This window comes from Nannobrachium achirus (genome assembly GCF_963921795.1).
Source record: "Nannobrachium achirus genome assembly, chromosome: 12".
Taxonomy (NCBI): Eukaryota; Metazoa; Chordata; class Actinopteri; order Myctophiformes; family Myctophidae; genus Nannobrachium; species Nannobrachium achirus.
The window spans coordinates 63,293,690-63,309,402 of record NC_137832.1 but is presented as its reverse complement, the minus strand read 5'-3'; the positions used below and the strand labels follow the sequence as shown (position 1 = coordinate 63,309,402).

Below are 15,713 nucleotides of genomic sequence, written 5' to 3'. Positions count from 1 at the left end.
GTTTTATACTGTTGGCCACTTAGAGTCAGGGGCCTTAGGTAGATAATCAGTCTAAAAGCGCCAAGTTTTGCATTTTGATTTAGCTAGGGCGCCAGAGTCGGCGACCCTTGGGGTCGCCACAGCGGCCAAATCAAGTTGGGCTCCCATCGACTTTCTATACAGGAGGAAAATACCCAGAATACCCAGGGTATTTAAGTAGGATGTGAGGGGTCTAACTAGGGGTTTATCATGATGTTGAATCCATTGCAAGATTTTAATTGCGCAAAAAACATTCCTTGGGCTAAAAATGGCCCTAGAAAACGATGGTGAATGAAAAGTGATGAGTCATCACTTTTCACAGTTTTGTGGGTGTTTTCTGGGGCCATTTCTAGCCCAGAGAATGTTTTTTGTGCAAAACAAATGCTTGCAATGGATTCAGCATCATGACAAACCCCTAGTTAGACCCCTCACATCCTATTTAAATACCCAGGAAAAAAAAATTTTTTTCTGCGTAATTTCCTCCTGTATAGAAAGTCGATGGGAGCCCAACTTGATTTGGCCGCTGTGGCGACCCCGAAGGTCGCCGACTCGGGCACCCTAGCTAAATCATTAGAGCAGCATGGGCTACATCTGTGCAAAATTTGGCGCTTTTAGACTGATTAGCGCGAAAAAAAACCCTAAGGCCTCCGACTAACTGGAGCAGCTCCACTGGAGCGGCCCAGGGGGTTCAGTGTCTTGCTCACTGGCACTTCAACAGTGGGTGTTTTTAGGGAGGGGTGTGAGTGTTGGTCAACCACTTCACCCAGGCTGCTGATCCAACATTCAGTAAGAGGACAGAATTAAGAGAGAGTGGAGCCTATTTTTATCTGTCAACTTGCAGAATTGAATTTGCGGCACAAAAAAAAAAAAAAAGAAGCCAACAACAAAACTCTGGCAAGAAGCTCCTCATATAGTTCAGAGGTTTGCTGCTATTTGCGGTTTTCTTGAAAAAAAAAAAGAAATAGAATAAAAGTAGAATAAAGGTGCGGTGTTACAAGTAAAAGTACAAAAGTATTGGTTTGAAGTTATGCTGTATGTACCGAAGTAGAAAGTACTCATTATGCAAAATTTCCCTCAAGGCAATGTAAAGGGCCGTTTATAGTTATACGTATGCTTGATTTTGTGTATGTTTTTGGGTGAGAGAGTACGTACGGTAGATCCTTCGACATGCATAGTTGTCTCCACCAGCCGAAGGCATGGGGGAGAGTATGTTTTCCCCTCCGTCCGTCCGTGTGTCCGTCCGTGCGTGCGTCCGTCCGTCCGTGCGTCCTCGCAGTTTGTGAGCACCTAATCTCAGTCGCCGTTGGCCCGGACGCTGCCAAAGTGAGCACACACACTCCCTGGATGGCAATCTAGAACCTCTGCCCTAAATTTTTCAAATGGGCCTTTTCTAGCGCCACCTAGTGGCCGATGTTCGCAAAACACATTTCTGTGCACTACTCTTACAGATCTTGTCCAAAAATCCTACAAATCGGTAGACAGTATCTCCACAGTCATGTGATCGACACGGATCTGTCCGATTTAGCATATTCCATCCTGATTGGCTAAGATTGGCTTCCAAAGTTTGCAGGATTTGGCCGTTTTGAAAATAATGCCTCAAATCCCAAACGCAACGTGCAATTATCATGAAATCGCGCACACATGTTCCCACTAGGTCGAGGAAGAAATGCCACTTAATTTTTTTGAAATCAGCCTCATGGTGGCGCTATAACAGGGCGATTGTGGTTTTACCTATAACTCCATCGATCAGTTTCAAACTTTGTAAGCGCATTCCCTAGAGGCCAAGGAAAAACCCTTTCCCTGCATTTTTCACATCAGCCTTTTATAGCGCCACGAGGAGGCCGACTTATGTAAAACACATTTTTTCCTATTATTCCTTGAGATTTTATCCAAAAATCATGCAAATTGGTACACAGTATCTCTATAGTCATGTGATCAAGTCCGATCCGTCTGATATTTCATATTCCATCCTAATTGGCTAATATTGGCTTCCAAAGTTTGCAGGATTGCTCCGTTTTTGAACAAAATGCCTCAAATAATCAACGCAGCTTGCGATTAGTGTGAAATTTGCCACACATATTCCCACTAGGTCAAGGAACAAATGCTACCTTTTTCACATTGGGCTGTTATAGCGCCACCAGCAGGTAGACTTTAGCAAAACACATTTTTGGAACACAATGCTTCAAATCATGCATGCAGCGTCCGATTGCCATGAAAGGTCTAAGGTGAAGAACATATGCCACCCTTTTTACATTGGCCTATTATACAGTGGCACCACCAGGACGCCTGGCCTGGTGGAGACCTGTGCTCGGAAGAGCACTGCTTCTAGTTTCTCTCTACGTTATTTACGTGCCGACCGCTCTCCGCTCCAATTCTGCTCCCGTTGGGGCCGCGCGCCACATGGAGGTGGTTCTGCACAGCACACACGTGTAAACCGAAGCATTTTTATGTAGAACCACAGAATTTCTTGACCCGACGACCGACGTGATGTTTGGTAACAGTCTGGACTGGTTCTGCAGCTGCTGTCTGTCGGCAACGTTATCGCGGTAAATGAACTCCGCGAGGGTACAGATTTAACCACCCGGACTGAGTAATAACTAGAAGCTGTGCTCTTCCGAGCACAGGTCTCCACCAGGCCACACAAATCGGCCTGTTATAGCGCCACCATGAGGCTGATTTAAAAAATGTGGGGCAGAGGTTCTGAATTAGCATCCAGGGAGTGTGTGCTCAGTTTGGCAGCGATCGGGCCAACGGCGCCGGAGATTAGCTGGTAACAACCAGGCCACACAAATCGGCCTGTTATAGCGCCACCATGAGGCTGATTTGAAAAATGTGGGGCAGAGGTTCTAGATTGGCATCCAGGGAGTGTGTGTGCTCAGTTTGGCAGCGATCGGGCCAACGGTGACTGAGATTAGCTGCTCACAAACTGCGAGGACGCACGGACGCACGCACGCACGCACGGACGGACGGACGGAGGGGAAAACATACTCTCCCTCAGCCTTCGGCTGGTAGTGGGAGAAATATGTGAAAAAGGTGTTCACTTCCGGCAGAAAGCGTGAAAATTTGCACCTAGGGGTATTTTTGTGCGCTGAATCCAAAAATTGACGGTCCCAAGCACTTTTCTGAAATTCACTTTTCTCTCATTCACTTACCATAGGGTTAGGGTTAGGAAAAAAAGATCCCCCAAAACTCTTCTTTAAGTAGCATGTGAGGGGTCTATCTAGGGTGTTTTCATGATTCTGAATCCATTCCAAGCATTTGTTTTGCACAAAAAACATTCCTTGGGCAAGAAATGGACCCCACAAACTATGGTTTAGTGATGAGTCATCACTTTTCAAAGTTTTGTTGTGTCCATTTCTCGGAAAGGAATGTTTTTCGTTCAAAACAAATGCTTGCAATGGATTCAGAATCCCGAAAAACACCTAGTTTGACCCCTCACATGCTACTTGAAGAAGATTTTTTGGGGGGTCTTTTTTCCCTAGTATGGTAAGTGAATGGGAGCCACCAGATCCCATGGGAAAAGTGCTTGGGACCGTGAATTTTTGAATTCAGCGCACAAAAATACCCCTAGGTGCAAATTTTCACGCTTTCTGCCGGAAGTGAACACATTTGCCTTTTTTTGTTACATATTTCTCCCACTATGGTGGAGACAATAACAAAACACAGTGCACTGCACCCGTCTCACTGTTGGAGGTGTGAGTGTGCGCGCGCCGCGCGCGCGAGAGTTTGTGTGTATGTTTGAGCCTGTGAGGAGTCCAGACGTCCTCTTCACCAGTGGTTGCAATGACGTTCCTTTTTTCCCGTTTCTTGCTAAAATATATTTCTTGTTGGGACACATTGTTTCAGAACCGCTGTCTTATAAGTAATTTTCCTCACTACTGCCACGGTTGACAAAAGTTCGCCACGGGTAGTTCATGCGTACGTACGTTTTTATCGGTTTTAATCCGTCGGGTTGAGTGTTATCCGTAAGGTTACGTACAGAGACAAAAACGGACAGACCTACGGAGCTAACGGATTAAATCAATCTCCCCTCCGTTTCTAGTGTAGACTTGTGGTCCTTGTTATGTATTACTATGCATGGTACTTGAGCTTGTAGGGGAGGTACTATATTTACTGTATATTTACCGTATTATATTTGCCCCTGAGATGTAGTGGAGCAGAAGTAAAAGTACTGACAATTGGAAATACTTGAGTAAAATAAAAATACCTCAAAATTGTACTTAAGTGCAGTACCTGAGTAAATGTACTGTTACTTTACACCAGGGGTTTTCAAAGTGGGTGACGGGGCACCCTGGGGTGACGGAGCACCCTGGGGTGCAGTGACATCAGTCCAGGGGTGACGGAGCACCCTGGGGTGACGGGGCACCCTGGGGTGCAGTGACATCAGTCCAGGGGTGACGGAGCACCCTGGGGTGCAGTGACATCAGTCCAGGGGTGACGGAGCACCCTGGGGTGCAGTGACATCAGTCCAGGGGTGACGGAGCACCCTGGGGTGCAGTGACATCAGTCCAGGGGTGACGGGGCACCCTGGGGTGCAGTGACATCAGTCCAGGGGTGACGGGGCACCCTGGGGTGCAGTGACATCAGTCCAGGGGTGCCGTGAGATATTTGATATTAAATATTTGGAATTTATTTGCACACTTAAAAAAATATTTAGTATCATTTTAAACTTGAAGTACAAACGTATTTTCAGTCAGTTCTAACCAAAAATGTTTTCTTCGCAACATAATCGCTAAAATATGCAATAAATATAAGGGGCTGGGAGTGAAAATTATGAATATAATGTAGGGGTGCCTCGGATGAAAATAATATTTATGGGGTGCCCTGGGAACCCTTGCTCTACACCGCATGCAAAGATAATCGTCAAGGATTGCAAAACATAACTTTGCCCAGAGTCGGTTTAATGAGGTACAAATGTTAAGTTCTGCGAGACAAAGACAAACGGCACCCAGTGGTAATCAAAATGCGAGGCACGTTGACAAAATATGTAATCTGTATTAGTTGGGAGGGGGGAACGAAGTGCTCAGAAATGTCTGGTTTAGTTCGGCGGTCTGACGAGGGAGAAAGTTTGAATACCACTGGCCAGCCTGCTGTGTTGGATCTCAATCAACACACATTACACTGAATGGTGGAGTCAGTGGACTCACACCAAATCTATTCACTGCACATAATTCTTCGCTGTCTGGCATAAACCCGTTGTCTACACCAGGCACGTGCACACATAGACATCAAAGGGGGCTTGAGCCCCTGCCCTTTTTATCCATCTGTAAAAAGTGCCCTTTCCAGACAAGAAATGCAGTTTTTACTATATGGCGAAAGAAACGCCTCCTTTCCATGCCATACCTGAAGGCAGCATTCAAGAGAATTGTCTTGTCCAAACTCTGCTGAACTCGAATGCAGCTTCTTATGTTGAAATAATTGCCCTCTCTGTGTAGAAATCCATGCGTTTACGGGTTTACGCCACATCTCCAGTATTGACTTGATTATGCTTACAGTAGTTCAGTGTGGTATCATGCACCGAAAACAGCCGACCTCCAAGCTCACAATGCGGTCTTATTTCGATATTTTCACCAAAAGGCCCTTTTCAGCCCCTTCCTCTCTAACATTCTCTGCACGTCCTGTTCTTTCCCCGTTGGGCAGAAACCCCTCGTCTACATTTCTACATATTTCACTATTTAAATTCTTCTCTTTTTTGACATTTCATAATCCGTCTCTACGGATGCCAGCTTGAAAAGTGGTCAAGTCTGTTCTTTTTACAAATATTTAACCAACAAAATAGTATTTACAAGAGCTTCACTAACCCACTAAAACTGGTTCAAAAATATCAGATGTACAAATGACGTCATCGACGGCCGTTTTTGAAGACAATTTTTTTTTTTTTTCAAAAAGATTTTTTGGGGGGTGGCGCAGTTCAGGCCAAAGGTGGTACTGCAGCTGAAAATGCTCTGAGAGCCATTCAAAAATGAGAGGCTCTCTATTCAGGAGTGGTAATTTAGCCTCAAACTTTTGAAAAACGTTTTTGGGACATAAACAATATGACATAAATACTTTTTAAATGCATGGTGTATCACCTTTAACAATATGACATAAATACTTTTTAAATGCATGGTGTATCACCTTTAATGGATTGAATAACAACTATTGGATGCATTAGAAAACAAAAAGGTTTCTCCCCGACAACGGCAATATATGTGCATATAAATAAAAGTTGTTGTTTTTGAATTCCCAGAAACACATGAAAGACGATAAATAATAATCTACAGCAGAATTATTCCCGTAAACTCCATAAAACGTGAAGCCTGGAGCCAGCATCTGTCAGATCCACTGAAGCTGTCACCTCTATGGCCAGCTACTGCATCTCATCACATAAGTCACATTGTGCATCGCCATCTAGTGGCCATCGGCGTACTTTCCCCCTTTATATCACATGGATGTTTTGATAGAATCATAGATGGATGGAGAGAACGAATGGAAAAAATACACGAAGCAAGATTTAACAAGCATGCCTTTATTAGACATGATGCTGCTGGGTCAACAAAAAACAAAAAACATTACACTTAAAATTATTATTAATCTTGTATGTATTGTTAACAGATTTAGAAAACAGCTCTTTGTTGAACAGTGTTACATAGTGCTGTATAGAGCACAGAAATCCTGACATAAGTTGTTCATCCCCATGGTCATGTATATTCCCATTCTCTATGGAAGATAACATTTGGTGATCTTAGAATCGCCTCATATAAAAATTGTGGTCTAATAATATGATGAGTCACTCAGATTTGATACAGTTTAGTTCTGGAGAAAATGTAACTAATTAGGCGGCAGTAACCTTAGCGCTTTCTTGCCGTCAGTTTACCCATTTAGGCCAAGAGTTATTGAATGCTTTAACTATTGAAAAATAGCAGATCTACAAGCTCACAGCGCGGCACCGAGTATAGAGCTATTTTAGAAAAATCTTGATTTCTTTTGCAAGTCTTTGAATATTATCTTTTTAAAACTTTTTTGTAACTCAAATATGTGCTTCCGGTTAACCCTAACCCTGGAAAAACATACTTTGAGATTGGGGGTCCGCGGCAAAATACATGTAATTTTGGGGGTCCTCGACATGAAAAAGTTTGAGAACAGCTGATATAAGGTCGTTGCACACTGCTGCGGTTTTCTTTTTTTTTTCTCGGACGAATATAGGAGCGAATTTCGTTGCACGTCAATAAAGAAATCAACCTCACGTTGTGACAATCACACTGCCACCCTGTTTCGTATTTATTTTCTGATCACTGGGTCCCTTGCTCGCTCTCTCTCTCTCTCTCTCTCTCTCTCTCTCTCCTTGCCTTGAAAAACTCATTTCGCAACAAAAAAACGCAGCAGTGTGCAACCAGCTTTAGGAGGAGGATATAGAAAACATTTTTAGAATCGGGGTCAAAAATATTCAAAGACTTGCACAAATGTTCACGGTTTTTCAAAAATAGCAGATCTACAAGCTCACCGCGCTGTGAGCTTGTATATCTGCTATTTTTCAATAGTTAAAGCATAAAAAATAATGATTAAAGTGGTTCGAATCTAGAGTGGCACAGATTTGCGTTCAGTCCTAAATGGGTTGATGCTTCATATCCATGGGAGTCAACCCGCCTGGATCATTTTGCTTCATTTTAAATGGATTGATGCTTCATATCCATGGGAGTCAATCCGCCTGCATCATTTGTTTCATTTTGGAACAGTTCTTATATGATGTGATATTAAACACGTCTATGGGAACAGTTCTTTATATGATGTGATATTTAACACGTCTATGGGAATTCAGAATGTGGAGGGAAAACAAGACGTGATACAGGTCAGACTTCGGTATTCTATTGGGTGAGAATTTCAAATGCAAAGTAAAAAAACAGAACAAAAGAACAATCCAAAACACAAATGTAATAAAATACATCCATTGAAGTTGATGGTTTATTCCTGTGTGTGTGTGTGTGTGTGTGTGTGTGTGTGTGTGCGTGCGTGTGTGTGTGTGTGTGTGTGCGTGCGTGCATGTGTGTGTGTGTGTGTGTGTGTGTGTGTGTGTGTGTGTGTGTGTGTGGTCTAGACCAGTGGTTCCCAAACGTTTTAGCTCAAGACCCCAAATTAGACTAAACTATTTTCCCACCTTCATAAAACTTTTTTGTTTCATTCATTTATGGAAATTATACATTTAAATTTCCATTTTACTTATGAAATGTTGGAATTATTTTTGAATCGATGAAAAGTTTAGATTTGCGTTTAAATCTTTTGAAATAATTTGTAGGAAACGGAACAATTAGGAGATATTTTTACTACTTGTTTGGGAACACACTGGCAGGAGTGTCACTAGGGGTAGGAAAGTGGGACTGAGATAATAGGGCCCAAGGTGGTGAAGGGGCCTTTATTATTTTATACTTTAGCTACTGAAAAATAGCAGATATACAAGCTCACAGTGCGGCACCGAGTGCCGCGCTGCGCGCTTGTAGATCTGCTATTTTTGAAAAGTCGTGAAAATGTTTGCAGCGAACATTTGTAACTCAAATTTTGCTTCTGGGGGGGTCCCTGGAACTCAATATTTTGAGATGGGGTTCCGTGGCCAAATACATATCATTTTGGGGGTCCTTCACATGAAAAGGTTTGAGCTCCACTGACATAGAAACATAGGTTTTTCAAAAAACCCTCAGAAGGATTTGAAATATTCAAAGATTTTAATGATTTTTCAAAAATGGCAGATCTACAAGCTGTGAGCTTGTATATCTGCTATTTTTCAATAGTTAAAGCACAGGGGCCCCACAGTGAATCCTTGTACCCGGGGCCCAGAATTTGGTGCGACACCCCTGCACACTGTGGGTCTAGACCTGCCATCTCTCGGTCCTGGCCTCCACTGCCTTGACCAGGCCCTTCCCGAGGATACTGAAGTCCTCCACGATGGCCTCCACGTTGGGAACGGTCCGAGCCTCCTCGCCCTTCACCTCCACGCGCCGGGCAGACACCTGGGACGTCTGTGTGACAGACAGGTCCTCGTTAGGCACATAACAGGTGCAGGACCAAAGTACTGAACCGCAGAACTCTAGTCATTAAAGGACCGGTTCACCCCTGGGACAACCAGATCTTATTTTATTGTTGTTTGGGACACGATCAACACAATCTTGAGTTATTTTTTGTGTTCAATCTGTGCTTTTAGATATTTTAGTATTTCAGCATGCTACAACTGGTCATATGATGCATTTTGCATCATATGATGCAAGAGATGATGCAATATCATGCTACAAAGCATCCTATGACCAGTTGTAGCATGCTGAAATACTAAAATATCTCAAAACACAGATTGAACACAAAAAATAACTCAGGATTGTGTTGATCGTGCCCCAAACAACAATAAAATAAGATCTGGTTGTTCCAGAGGTGAACTGGTCCTTTAAGTATAGAAACACTAGCGGTCAAATGTTACTCCACTCCACGAAAAAAAAGAAGGAAACTTAAAGGCAGGGTAAGTGATTTCACTTATGTTTCAGTTTCAGTTTTCATGTAGGTGACAGGCTGGGGCCTTCCTCCAATCATGATCGAGTGGGGGCGGGCCTTGGTGCGCGTAAAGCCCAGTGTGTTCTAGGGAGAGTGGCGTCACGCTTTGAACTCGCCGCAGACCGGAAGTGGCTTCACATGGCGTCCTAGCGAGCCTCTGCCCCGTCCGCCCCCATTCTAGCCCAGTCATTAATTCGCTGGTAAGTAGACCAAATCACGTCTTTTTCACCATTTTAACGCATTCACAGGCCTCTCTAAGGTAGATAACATTATTAAAAGAGTGAAAAAGACGTGATTTAGTCTACTTACCAGCGAGTGAAAAATGAATGGGGGCGGACGGGGCAGAGGCTCGCTAAGAATGAGAACAGGCTCCAGTAAGCTAGGCTAAGTTAGCTTCCCACCATAGAGTAAATAGGCTTTCCACGCATACCATGGGAGTCGACGTAAGTGACGCAACTCTCTCTATCAATGGGTCTGGTAAAGCCTTCCCTCACTCGACCATGATTGGAGGAAGGCCCCAATCTATCCTGATTGGAGGAAAACCTGTCACCCAACAGTTTCCGGTGGAGGAAGTCCAAATATGGACCAAACACTCTATAGTAACTATAGTACTATCAGAACATAGATACATTTTGTGATTATTTTAATTCACTTAGCCTACCTTTAAATGGATCTCTGGCCTTAATACATTATAATTGCACACTATAACAAAAAAAAATTAAAGACTTTTTTATTATTATTTTAGAAATAGTTCATCTTTTACTAAAGGGGGACAACACCCGTCGCAGGTTAATGATGTCATCTATCCAAGTGTAGTTCAGCCGTATGGAATGTATGGAATGCATGCCCTAAAAACAACTTAAAGGAGTAGTTCACCCCCAAAATGACTTTTTTTTCTATTGATTACTCATGCCATGGAGAGTAGAGTTCAATAATATTTTTAGTTTTTTGTCACATTCCTAAGACAAAAATGTGATAACAATAAATTTACCCCCATTCGTTCTGGATGGGGACCCGCTTCGAAACGGGTCCCCATCCGGAATCAATGGGGGTAAATTTACTCGAATCAAATTTTTGTCTTGGACAAAAACCAAAAAATACTATTGAACTCTACTCTCCATGGCATGAGTAATCAATAGACAAAAAGTCATTTTGGGGGTGAACTACTCCTTTAATACTTCCAAAGGTTAATATGAGCTTCAAATCGATATTTTAAATGTATGTTTTTTATTTGCACATGCATTCCTTACAGTACATACTGTACCCCACCACACAGAAGAACAAATGTGTTTGCATGCCAGGTGGAAAAAGGGATACGTTGTTCTGACCTTGAACGGCGCCGAGATGAAAGCCTTGGGTTTCCAGAGCACTGCGATCACCGTGCCTCCGTAGGGGTCGCAGAAGAACAGAGCCAAATCCCCAAACGCATCCTTTTGGAATGGATTAGTAAACGTACAGTATGTGTCACCACCCATTCCTTTAATCTTTTGATTACTTAATACAGTTCTCTGGTTTTTGGGAGAGCAGGGGGTGCCATGCCTGTTGTCCGCAGGTTATCAGTTAAAAGGGGGAGTGGTCATCTTTACAACCTCAACCTAAGTGTCATATGTGGGGGGCTTTGCTCCCACTGTATTTGTTGTACGATTGTTGTACCATTGTATTTGTTGTTACTGGCAGAGCTGTGTAACATTTATTGCCTTTTCTCTTGGCAAGTTCACACTCGTTAAAGAGACTTGTAGTCTCAGTGTGTTTTTTTTTACTGGTTAAAAAAGAAAAGAAAAAAGGGAGATGTCTATGTCGTTAATCTGGAAATGAAAAGTGGAAATAGACCATCTACAATATCGAAACACGTCACATTGTGAGAACGTGGAAATGATTATGACGATTATGAAAAAAAAGAAGAAACGTATGAAGTGTGCGGTGCCGTTATCTATAGTTGTATGCTTAGCAGGCCACTCACAATTATTACATGATCGTCTAATCGCAATTATTTGAAATAATGTTGAAAACATTGAAAAATAGCAGATATAGCAGATCTACAAGCTATACTATGCTTTACACTACTTTTTTTTTTTTAAGTATAAAATGATTAAATATGTCAGTAATCTGCCCTGTGCAGTTTGTGATTATGAAGCCTAAATGGCAAACAGAAATTAACTTTCTATTCATATGTTCCAGTCTTCAATGCCACAAAAACACAATTAAATCGTTAATCGCAATTATTTGTGTGACAATTAATCGTCAATTTAAATGTGTAATGGTGACAGCTCTAATAATCGGGGGATATCTTAAAAAGTCCTGGAATAAATTCCTTACCAAAACATTTCTTCACCAATGTGTTTGTAAAGGTGTCTAGTAACACATCTCACAGAGACTGAAATTCAGTTTCCCTAGGAAAATCTTTGACAGCTAGGGTAATTCTGGGTCTCATTCACTCACTATACACTATACTATAGGGGAAAAAATCACTCCCAAAAAATATGCTTTAAGTAGCATGTTAGGGGTCTAACTAGGTGTTTTTAATTATTCTGAATCCATTGCAAGCATTTGTTTTGCACAAAAAAAACATTCATTGGGCTAAAAACAGACCATAAAATGATGGTTTAGTGATGAGTCATCACTTTTCACAGTAGTATGGGGGTCCATTTCTAGCCCAAGGAATGTTTTTGGTGCAAAACAAATGCTTGCAATGGATTCAGAATAATTAAAAACACCTAGTTAGACCCCTCACATCCCACTTAAAGCATATTTTTTGGGAGTGATTTTTTCCCCTATAGTATAGTGTATAGTGAGTGAATGAGACCCAGAATTACCCTAGCTGTCAAAGATTTTCCTAGGGAAACTGAATTTCAGTCTCTGTGAGATGTGTTACTAGACACCTTTACAAACACATTGGTGAAGATTTTTTTTGGTAAGGAATTTATTCCAGGATTTGACACTATTTCTAAAGATATCCCCCGATTATAAGATGTAGGAAGCGGTTAGCGCCCGCTCAGCTTCTCACCCTGAGCTGGGCGAGGTAGCAGGACACAGGGTTGTAGCCGATGACGGGCAGGGCCCCTCCGCTGGGCGCCACGCTGCCCGCCCCGGTGCCCCGGCTGAAGGCCACGGCGGGGGGGTCCACGGCCTGGCCCGCCAGGGGGACCTGCACGGGGTTCAGATGGATCAGCACGTCGTAGGCCTCCAGGGGAGGACGCAGCGCCACCTACAGGCAGCACACACACAGACAAACACATTTAACACGTTATTAATTTAGACCTGAAAGCAAACCTGTGTCACTTTGGATTTGAACCACTACGCGGCACGTATTTTTGAAAAATCGTGAACATTTCAGCAAGTTTTTGAAAAAATTTCGACCCGATTCTATGAATGTCTTCTAAATCCTTCTTCTAAATCAGTGGTTCTCAAACTTTTTCATGCCAAGGACCACCAAAATGACATGTATTTGGCCGCGGACCCCCATCTCAAAATATGTTGTTCCAGGGACCCCCCAGAAGCAAATATTTGAGATCCAAACGTTCGCTTTTAAAAAGATATATTCAAAGACTTGCAAAAAGAAATCATGATTTTGCAAAAATGGCAGATTTACAAGCTTGCAGTGCGGCGCTCTGTGAGCTTGCATATCTGCTATTTTTCAATAGTTAAAGCATTCAATAATCCATAATAAGCCCAGGAGCAAAGATTTTAGTTAAAAATATTTGCTTTAAAAAAATATATATATTCAAAGATTTGCACAAATCTTCACTGTTTTTTCAAAAACAGCAGATCTACAAGCTCATAGCTCGGTGCCAGACAATGAGCTTGTATATCTGCTATTTATTGAATAGCCAAATCAGAACCACTGCCCAAGTGTCCCTATCCTGGGGCTAACATTAATCCTATATCAATCCTAGTCGCACGCTCGCACACACACACACACACACACACACACACACACACACACACACACACACACACACACACACACACACACACACACACACACACACACACACACACACACACACACACACACACACACACACACACACACACACACACACACACACACAGAATCCTATGCATGTACTTACTATGTAGCTGTGTATTTGTGTGTGTGTGTGTGTGTAGATAGATACCTTTATTATCCCAAGGCGGAAATTCAGTGTGTGTGTGTGCGCGCGCGCGCATGCGTGGTGCGTGCGCGCGTGCGTGCGTGCGTGCGTATACGAACCTTGACATCAGGTTTCTGGCTGCTGTCCATCATTTGAGGTTCCAGAGCCTTGAGGCTCTCAGCAGCAATCATGACCACACGCTGTAGCATCTGTTTCACACACACACACACACACACACACACACACACACACACACACACACACACACACACACACACACACACACACACACACACACACACACACACACACACACACACACACACACACATTATATAATTGTCTAATCGCAATTTTTTTTTTACATCACAACTAATAAGATCGGAGTACCTAATCGCAATGCACACAAGAAGAATGTTACTACTGAGAATAAACATCATACAACAGCGTCACACAAAAGCATCAAAAGTTGTCATTTTTTAATTTGAATCCTGAACAGCAACAGTTCTGTAAATACTGAGGTTTTTGTCAAGCACAGCAATAAATACATAAATAAATAAATAAAATACTTTTAAATGTTCCCCAAGGATGCCAGTCGCCCCCAAACACTCTCCCCCTTTTCAGTCAAAACACATTTCTTTGGTTTACAGTTTTTCCTCAATTGCTTAAGCAAGATTCTTGAAACACCAAACATCTTATCAAACCTGTCAGCACCAACCCCACAACATTAACTCATTTGTTGAAAACGCAATATAATTCTTCGTTGATTAAAAAAAAGGACCACTTCACCAAATTTCAATCTTCATATAATTGGTCCTCACTAATTGGGCCACACTCAGTCCAATTTGTCACTCTATGTGTCTCATTCATGGGCTATGGACAGCTCACACGCATGCCTACCAATGACATCAACGACAACGGTGGGAATTCCAAGATAACACAAACTACAGCCTTTCTCTTCCTGGAAATATAGCATGGTGAAATAGAAGCCAGTGTTTCATGGCTTGGCCAGGACAACCGTAAGTTAACCTGGAATAAATACAGTAGGCCAGACAGAGAAAGATTCTGACCTCTAAGGACATTCCTAAGGTGGGGTTCGTTGTGCTGTTTTTCCACTGTGAGCGCTTTCAATTCTCACGCTTTTGCACAGACCAAATGGAGACTTTTTTAATTGGCATTGCACTGATAATTTTTCAGCGAGATACGGTGAGACACTTATGAAACACTGACTGTAAAGGACTTTTTCTTTTTTTTTACCTCTGTCAACGTTGCTCTGTATTGTTGATAATTCTTGTTTAGTTTTTTTTCCTTCTTTTGCCTTGTTTTGCTGTACACAACAGTGCTTTTTTTCTTTTTCTTACTTCTGTAACTTTGTAACCTACTTACCTACTTTGTAAGCTACTGTTCCGCCTTTGGGTGACTGATTTCCCCCTGCAGGATAATAAAGGTATCTACTCCTCATCTATCTATCCCTATCTATCCTTGCATTAATAATAATTAATAATCTTGTTTGAAATGACCAAAGCTGCCTTACCGATTATGTCATTGGCGGGAAGGCTGAACTGTCCATAGTCCATATACCTCCTCTGAGACACAGTGAGTAGACAGAAATGATTGCGACAAAAGGTCGCATTATACCCTGAGAAATCTCGTAGCTTGTCTGGCTGTCAGTACAGGAAGTGATGTCACATATATGAAGATCCACATACTGTATATGGGCGTACGTTTTATGCCCATATATGGAGATTCCTATATTTTCAATATTAAGGACATTATTAAAATGAGCATTAGTGAAGACCAAGTAGTTCATGAGATAAGTACTATAAGATAATGTTGGAAATGGGCGGTGTGCTCCTTTAACACAAAATGCTATAATGTAAAGCACATTTCTGCAGACCTGTCAACACAACCATCACTCGCACATTTTTCTATTTCGTTCATCATTGTGCAACTCTTTGGGGTTTGTGCTTACAGTTTTTAGAATGTGTTTTAGCGTTTCAGAAACTACTGTATATTTAAGCCAATTGAGGAAAAACTGAATTACGTCTATTGTAGAGCTGGGTAAATCATTATGGTTACGGTATTTGAAAC

At 42.2% G+C, this 15,713-nt stretch overlaps 1 protein-coding gene across 1 annotated transcript in view; it reads right to left on the bottom strand.

The window, feature by feature from the left end:
* Window positions 1-6,510: 6,510 nt before the first annotated feature.
* The window catches only part of nol6 (nucleolar protein 6 (RNA-associated)), a 58,447-nt gene continuing 49,244 nt past the window's right edge, over window positions 6,511-15,713 (bottom strand). Inside the window, 4 exon segments of the mRNA XM_080738827.1 lie at window positions 6,511-9,008; window positions 10,857-10,958; window positions 12,533-12,733; window positions 13,742-13,831. Of these exon segments, the coding sequence (XP_080594953.1) occupies window positions 8,859-9,008; window positions 10,857-10,958; window positions 12,533-12,733; window positions 13,742-13,831 (543 nt within the window). The 3' untranslated portion in view covers window positions 6,511-8,858.